General features: G+C 38.9%; 1 protein-coding gene across 1 annotated transcript in view; it reads left to right on the forward strand.

Annotated features, from left to right (window-relative positions):
- FGD4 (FYVE, RhoGEF and PH domain containing 4) overlaps window positions 1-7,875 on the forward strand; it is a 41,126-nt gene that overhangs the window by 27,431 nt on the left and 5,820 nt on the right. The window contains exons 8-13 of the mRNA XM_009889901.1: window positions 518-576; window positions 1,200-1,346; window positions 2,792-2,964; window positions 5,792-5,822; window positions 5,996-6,091; window positions 6,511-6,636. Of these exons, the coding sequence (XP_009888203.1) occupies window positions 518-576; window positions 1,200-1,346; window positions 2,792-2,964; window positions 5,792-5,822; window positions 5,996-6,091; window positions 6,511-6,636 (632 nt within the window). The remainder of the gene's footprint in view (window positions 1-517; window positions 577-1,199; window positions 1,347-2,791; window positions 2,965-5,791; window positions 5,823-5,995; window positions 6,092-6,510; window positions 6,637-7,875) is intronic.

Genomic DNA, 7,875 nt, shown 5'->3' on the forward strand with positions numbered 1-7,875 from the left:
GATTCTTTGAAAAAATCTGTTTGAGGAGTGGATGAAGTTAATATAAAACCTGTAAAGCCTTTAGTATTCTTCTCCTGGAGCACATAAGTTTTGCTTTAGTATTGGTATAGTGCACAGGTTTTGATTTGTTTGCTTTGCAGATGATCAGGGGTTGTGGTGTTTTTTCTTTGTTTTTTTTTTTGTTTGGTTGGTTTTGGTTTTTTTATTTTGGTTTTGTCCGCATTTTGGTTTGCTTTATGCACATTTGGAATATATGTATCTTTGTAAAAAAAAAAAAAAAAAAAAAAAGTGGAGTTAGACTCATTTTTGTATTAAGCTTCCATAGGGAAAAAGAACAGCCCATTTTTAAAGTTATTCCTCTGTATTTACACAAGAACAGTTCAAGATATTTCCATGGATTGTTCACAATTACTTGCCAGATAATTTTTTTTTTAAATATTTCATTTTTTCTATGTAATATATAAATATGTAAAAATGCAGCTTTGGGGTTTTACTTTTTTCTTTTTCCTCTGTCTAGAATCCCTGGAAATTATATCCACTGCAGCAAGTCACTCTAATAGTGCAATAAGAAAAATGGTAAATGATCCTTGTTTTCCTGTTTGTTTTTTTTTATATATTGTATTTGGTGAAGATAGGGGTGTGAATTGCAAATCTTCCCTAAAATGGCGAAAATGGATTTCCTGGGTCCAAGTGATTGCTCCTACTTAACATATTTTTACAGCTCCTGGGAACGATAGACAAAATTTGGCATTGCACCTAATTCTCTCAAGTGGAAAATGGGACAGACTGGGCTCATTTCCTGGCTCAAGTAGCTGATGCTACGCTGGACTCTCAACCTTGTTTTGTCTGTTTCTGACAGTGGAAGGATAATGTTTGTAAAGAGTAGTTACTGTTTCTCGTATTGGGCTGGCACTATAGGCACTTAATTAAGTATGTGAGATATTTTGGACAATAAATAATGTAGGCTGTATGTATAACTGCATTTTGAAAACTACCATGGAGAAAACATTTCTATAAGTACTTGTGACTGTATCAACTCGGTTAATCAGTCTGTATGGCTGACCATATGTACCCGGATATATATGTTTTTCAAAGTTGACATTCTCCAGACTTACCCAAGCTCCATCATTTAATTTAAACATGCCTAAAGATCTGTGCTTTTAATTAATAAGTTTTATTACTGTATTTGCACTGTAAAGGAGAATCTAAAGAAATTGTTAGAGATCTATGAGATGCTGGGAGAAGAGGAAGACATTGTGAACCCTTCAAATGAACTGATAAAAGAAGGACAGATCCTTAAACTCGCTGCTCGCAATACGTCTGCTCAAGAACGGTATCTTTTCTTAGTAAGTATGGTGGCCTGTGTTTGCAGGTGTAGCCTTTCTAGACTTGACCTACCACAGAGAGAGCGAAATCCTCTTCTAGTTGACGTCAGTGCCTTTCTACTAGTGATATTAGAGCATAAGAAAATATCATTTAGAACAGAATACATGGTTTTAAATAAATGGAATCAACGTCCAGTAACGTCGTTCTAAATAAGTGGCTGGCTGCTGTTTATAAATGCGGGTCCTAGAGCATAAGAACTTCAACATTTTCATGAAACTCAAATGCAAATGCTTAGGGTTTTATTCCTGATCAATTGTGTTGGGGTCCCAGTAAGTCTCATGGTCCTGTAGAAGCTTGTTAATCGTGGCAGGTCATCCTCTTGCCCGGTGCCTGTGTCCCATCTTGGAACTAACAAACTACAGCCATGCTCCCTTACAGCTCCCTTGGAAAAGGTTTGCTGTAGTTCGTTGCTTACCATGCACTAGAAATTGTTAATTTGTGTTTGCTTATGGGCCTCTGGCATTGCATGTCTTCTGGTTAATAAAGATGAGGAACAGGTTGTTGAGGCACAACTCCTACTAATCTGTGCTTCAAACAAAAGACCTTAAGTGGGGCTCGACAGCTGATTTAAATGATGTGCACTTCATATGAGAGGTGACAAGTTCAAATATGCTGTATCTGTGATACAGACTAGGCAATAGTCTAGGCAGGATTTCTGTGAAATAGGTTTTAATTGAAGTGAGTTTCTCTTTTTAATAATTAATTTTGAGAAAAATGTGAGGGGAAAAAATGTGAGAAAATTAAACACTATAGATCTGATTTAATAACTGCTTCTAGGCTGGGGCTTTAGACATTTAAACATTATTTAATGTTCTAATCTTTAACAAAGGAGTATATCTTTGTCCTGCTCACATACTATTTTTTTCTTGTGCTATTGAGTGTTTCAGTGAATATAAACTCTAAGAAGCATTCTTTCGTCTTGGAGAAAAGACAAATAGTGTCCTCAAATAACATTAGTTACAACTTCTACAAAATCAAATGGTTTTGGTATAGGGTAAATATAATTTATATTTATTTATATTTATTTTTCTTCAGTGTATGCACTGAAGAAAAGAGTTCTTATTCTGCAGTTTAGAGTAAGTTTTGCAGAATTAGGGCATAATAATGGGGGTTTCTAAGAAATGGTTTACAGTGGTATAAAATACCCAGTCCGAGTATAGTCGATAATAAATGCTATGAAAACTGCTGCACATATAGACCAATTATTCTTATATACACTGAAGCTGTCCTTTAATCTTTTTTCTATACGGGTAAGAAAAAGAAATTGTCTTGCATTAGAGCATTGGTCTTCTCGTCTCTTGACTGAACAGGAAAGAACGTGCTTTCTCACCCACTAAGTCTAGCTTTGCTGTGGCTGTATCTGTGGTTTTGTTAATGCAAAGCCATGTGTTTATTTTTTCCCCAGTTTAACAATATGTTGCTCTACTGCGTCCCCAAATTCAGCCTGGTAGGATCAAAGTTCTCAGTTCGAACAAGGGTCGGTATAGATGGTATGAAGATTATAGAAACTCATAATGAAGAATATCCACACACTTTTCAAGTGTCCGGAAAAGAGCGAACACTGGAGTTGCAGGCTAGGTAAGCAGTCTTTTTATCTACGTGTTTTGAGGTTTAAATACATACACACAAAAGAGTGGACTAATAGATGTGGAGAAAGATGCTGTGGGCTTCATCTTAGTATCAGTGTTTTGAGAATAGCCTAGGCTGCCAAAAATCATAAATTGTCAGTCTAAGAATCTCTTGGAGGAGAAGATGCATCTACAATGTATAGAGCATTGCCTTACTTTGCAGAAATACCTAAGATAGCTGTGAATGGGCTGGCTAGAAAATTGAAAGCACTGTACCTAACTGATGTAAAGGCAATCTGCCCGACTTCAGTGTTTTGGGACGCTGAGCTCGTTAGATCCTGGGCAGTGCTGCTGCCTCTGGTACCTGAGCCACCTTGGTACAAATGAGTCTGTTCACCTCAGGGCATGTCCACCCAACAAAACTCTCCACCCCGGTGGGTTTATGTCCACAGAACGTAGTTTTCTACGGTGGTAGATGGGCACCTGCTTTCCTCCATTCCTCAGGCCTGTTTCCAGTCTACTTGTTTTCCTCCGGTCCCAGGTATCAACCTCACCCTGGAAGGCGAGTACTCCTTTTAGTTCTTGGGTCCTTTTTCTCCAATTGCACTCTTCTGACTGGCACTTTTCTGCTTTCCCTGTTAGTACTTGTGTCCTCCTCTTCCTGGGTTACCTTCCCATTGCTGCTTTTTGTATTGCCTTGGTGAAACCTTCCCTGTCTAGACTGCCCCACTTCAAACAACGTAGGGTGCTCCACCTCTCCTTTGGGGCCTGTTTAAAGATCCTATTCTTAGCAGTCAGGTTTCAGCGCAGAGAAGGGAGGATTAAAGAAGCGTAAGGATGTCCATGGTGGATACAGTTCTGTGCTGACACCGTGTATCTGGGGACAAACCATAGCTTGCTAGCAAAGAAGCTTGCAAGCTGCCTTCCGTTACGGGAAAAAAAACTTGTAATATTTAATGACAGTTAGAGCAGCGAATACAGAAAGATAACAGCAAATAGAAATTTACCTATACTATCATTTAATTTGAAATTAAATATATACTTTGAAAAATGACAGGAAAAAGCTTTCCGCTAAGGTCTGAAAGAGTTCTGGGGCACATTTTTGACAGTCAGTCACATACTATAAATTGCTGTATGATGTCTTGCTAAATACTTGGCAAGTTGTTATGCCATATACCTATTTCAATAGTGAAAGATGGCATCTTGCTGTATGTGAAGTATGCTTTAATTGGAAGAAAAATGATACAACAAAGTAAGTTTATTTTGTGAACTTCCCTGTATGACCAGTAATTGAGGGTTTATTTGAGGTGTGAGAAGAACATATTTTCATGTTTTGTTTTGTTTTATGAACATTTTTAGAATGCATTAAGTCTGTACAAAACTGTGAAGGAATAAGTACCAAATGAGATCTTATTCCATTATATTAGAACAATTTTGATTAATGCATGGGTACTGTATGTACTCTATACCTTAATGTCTTTAATTCATGAGCTTGTATTAACAGTGTTGTAATGTTTAGTTTACCCTTGAGGTTTTCTTTACTAGGAGGCTTCTATTTATTTTTCAGAATACTATTTGAGTACAATTTCAATCACTAGTTTTAAACAGCTGGTAGATTATTTCTTTGAGCGGTTGCTGATCTGGTACGACAATAAAAGCTCAGCTTTTATTTTTCAGTGTAAGCAGGTAGGGAGAATTATTTTGGCTGTTTACACAGGTTTCTTCTGCCTTGTATGTAGATGATAGGTGGGAAGGGGAAACACTTGTTTAGGATTCTGCTTGCTTAAGAGGTTTACTAATACTGCAAAACAACATGTGAGGAGCCATTTTTATTGAGATGCTGTAAAAGCTCTCTTTCGCACCCTTCAGAGCAATCCATAGAAAAACAAAATTTTGCATGGCTGATATTGCACGACTACACAAGGAGTTTTTTTCCATATCATTATCCAAGGAAGAGGCCACTTCTGAAGAGCCAGATATACCGTGGTGTTAATTCTCATCTTTCTGACGTAAAATTTGCAGATAAAACTGTTTTCATTACTAGCACTAGCCAGTAGTTTGTAATAGTACTATTACTTGTGATATAAGATGCTTTTGCAGAGATTTGAATGTCAAAGTCCTGATGATATATTTTAAGGACAAAGCTGTTGTACAAGATCAGAGTTGAATATGCTTCCTCACTCCTCTCTGTCTTATCGGTATATCTCATCTGTACTTACTGATAAGTCATCTGTATCTGCTCTAATGCATAAAAGGGGAATCTCTGCTCTTTGGTTTATAATATGAAAACACATTTTTTTGTTTGTTTGTTTAATGGGATAATCTTGCCACTGTAGACAGGTTTAAACAACAGCAACACCAAAAATGCATTAAGGAAATTACTTTTGTTGGGGAAGGATGAAGATTTAAGAGATACACAGGAGAAATGTGTGGTAGTATGTGAACTTAGTAGTGCATGAAATGAGAGGAGAAAAAAAACATGTACACCTAAGCTTTGGATTGTCCTCTTCGCCTCTCTATTCCATTGTCAAAAAAAAAAAAAAAAGGGGCAAAAAAGAAGTCTAACAATGCAAATGCTATTACTACTTTTAAATGCATTTACATTTATCTTCCAACTTGAATTCACTGCTTAGTGGTTGCAAACTTATGAAGCCTGAAGTCATGCTTTTGTTTTCTGTTTTGGTTTGTTTGTGAAGTTGGACAGTTAACAATTAATGTTGTTTAAATTTAAATTCTCGAGAATTACTCCAGAAGTTTGTCTTTTGCAAGAAGTTGTTGATAGTGAGATAATGTTTCCTGCACTAGTTTTGGACTAATATGTCAAATATTTCTTTTAGTTCTGAACAAGATAAGGAAGAATGGATAAAGGTAAATTCATCTACATTCTTTATTTTCTACACACTTTGTCACTGAAGCAATCAAAAAAGTAATATTCATATTTTGTGGCTGTAGCTTCCCTCTGCTAATCAGTAACTGGTCAGAGTGCAAAGAGTCTGTCTTAAATGTAGTATGTTTGAGGATTTTCTCCACTGTTTCTTTAGGCACTTCAGAATACTATAGAAGCTTTTCAGCAGAGGAATGAAACTTTCAGAAACGCTATTGCTAAAGAATATGAAGACATGCCTGTTGAGGTTTCTGTAAGTTGCTGTTATTCCTTTTTAACCTTTTTAGTGCCTATTTTGTTCTTCAATAACTGGAAAAAGTTTGGCAGAAACTTTGTTTTCAAGGTCATCATTCTTATAGCAGAAGAATTACAAAGTAGACATCTTGTTGGTAATTGTTTTTCTTCATAATGCCAAATCTTATAAACAAGCCTCTTTTTTTTTTTCTTGAAATACATAACAGCGTACCCTTTCAGTGATGCATAATGATTTTTCACTGAGTTCTTTGTTATTTCTTGTATAGATTTCAAAATGCATCTTGAGCTGTGTTTTGCCATTTCCTTTCCAGAGGAAGAGAATAATTATTTTCTCTATTTAAAGTACTGCACAACTTTTTATACCGGCTTTTTTTTTTTTTTCTCCTATTCTCCCATCCTCCCTCTGCCCCCCTTCAGAACGCTGAGCTTGGGAAGAGAGCACCGAGGTGGATACGAGACAACGAAGTAACCATGTGCATGAAATGCAAGGAGCCCTTTAACGCACTGACAAGGAGGAGGCACCACTGCCGAGCATGTGGACATGTAAGTGCAAACCCCTCGCTGCTGTAGCTGGTGAGCAGGCTTGGGAATGGGTCTCAGCATCTACTTGACTTCTGGTGGCTGCTTGTTATGCTGCAGAGTTTGTTGCTGCGCTTGTGGCTGAAAGGAGAAGCCGTGTATAGCGTACCACAAAGGATCCTCTGTCTGCTTGAGCTGGCACGGTAAATTTGGAAGTAATTTGGAGCAGTGGAAGACGTGTGTTTGTGTAAAATGTCCCAAGCCCCTTGCCATACTATACTGTTACTTCTGAACAGCCACCACTGATCTCAACAGTTTCAAAACCATATTAAACTGGCATAAGCCAGTGTTGTCCCTGGCAGCACTGGCTGCCTCCTCTTCCCGTTGTGCTACCTCCTCTCTCCTCTTCACAAGAAGGTCACGAAGCCCTGCAGTGTTTCACTGGGTTAAATGGAGCTCTTCCCAGCTAGGTTCAGCGTGTAACTGTGAACATGCGTGAAGCATAAGGGAAGAATCACACAGAATCACAGAATTTCCACAGTTGGAAGGGACCTCTAGAGATCATCTAGTCCAACTCCCCTGCTAAAGCAGGATTGCCTAGAGCACATTACTCAGGACTGCATCCAGGCGGGTCTTGAAAATCTCCAGAGAAGGAGACTCCACAACCTCCCTGGGCAGCCTGTGCCAGTGCTCTGTCACCCGAACTGTAAAGAAGTTTTTCCGTGTGTTGGAACGGAACTTCCTATGTTCCATTCCAACTTGCGCCTGTTGCCCTTCGTCCTGTCACTGGGAACCACTGAAAAGAGTCTGTCTCCATCCTCCTTCAACCCACCTTTTAGATACTTGTACACACTAATAAGGTCTTCTCTTCTCCAGGCTAAAGAGTCCCAGCTCTCTCAGCCTTTCCTCATAAGGGAGATGCTCCAATCCCTCAATCATCTTTGTTGCCGTATGCTGGACTCTCTCCAGTAATTCCCCATCCCTCTTGAACTGGGGAGCCCAGAACGGGACACAGTATTCCAGCTGTGGCCTCACCGGTGCAGAGTAGAGGGGGAGAATGACCTCCCTCGACCTACTGGACACACTCTTCCCTATGCAGCCCAGGACTCCATTGGCCTTCCTGGCGACAAGGGCACATTGCTGGCTCATTGACAATTTACTATCTACCAGGACCCCCAGATCCTTCTCCTCAGAACTCCTTCCCAGCAGGTCCACCCCTAACCTATACTGGTGCCTAGCATTTTTCCTCCCCAGGTGCAGGAC

The sequence above is a fragment of the Charadrius vociferus genome, unplaced genomic scaffold (assembly GCF_000708025.1).
Source record: "Charadrius vociferus isolate BGI_N301 unplaced genomic scaffold, ASM70802v2 scaffold1228, whole genome shotgun sequence".
Classification (NCBI taxonomy): domain Eukaryota; kingdom Metazoa; phylum Chordata; class Aves; order Charadriiformes; family Charadriidae; genus Charadrius; species Charadrius vociferus.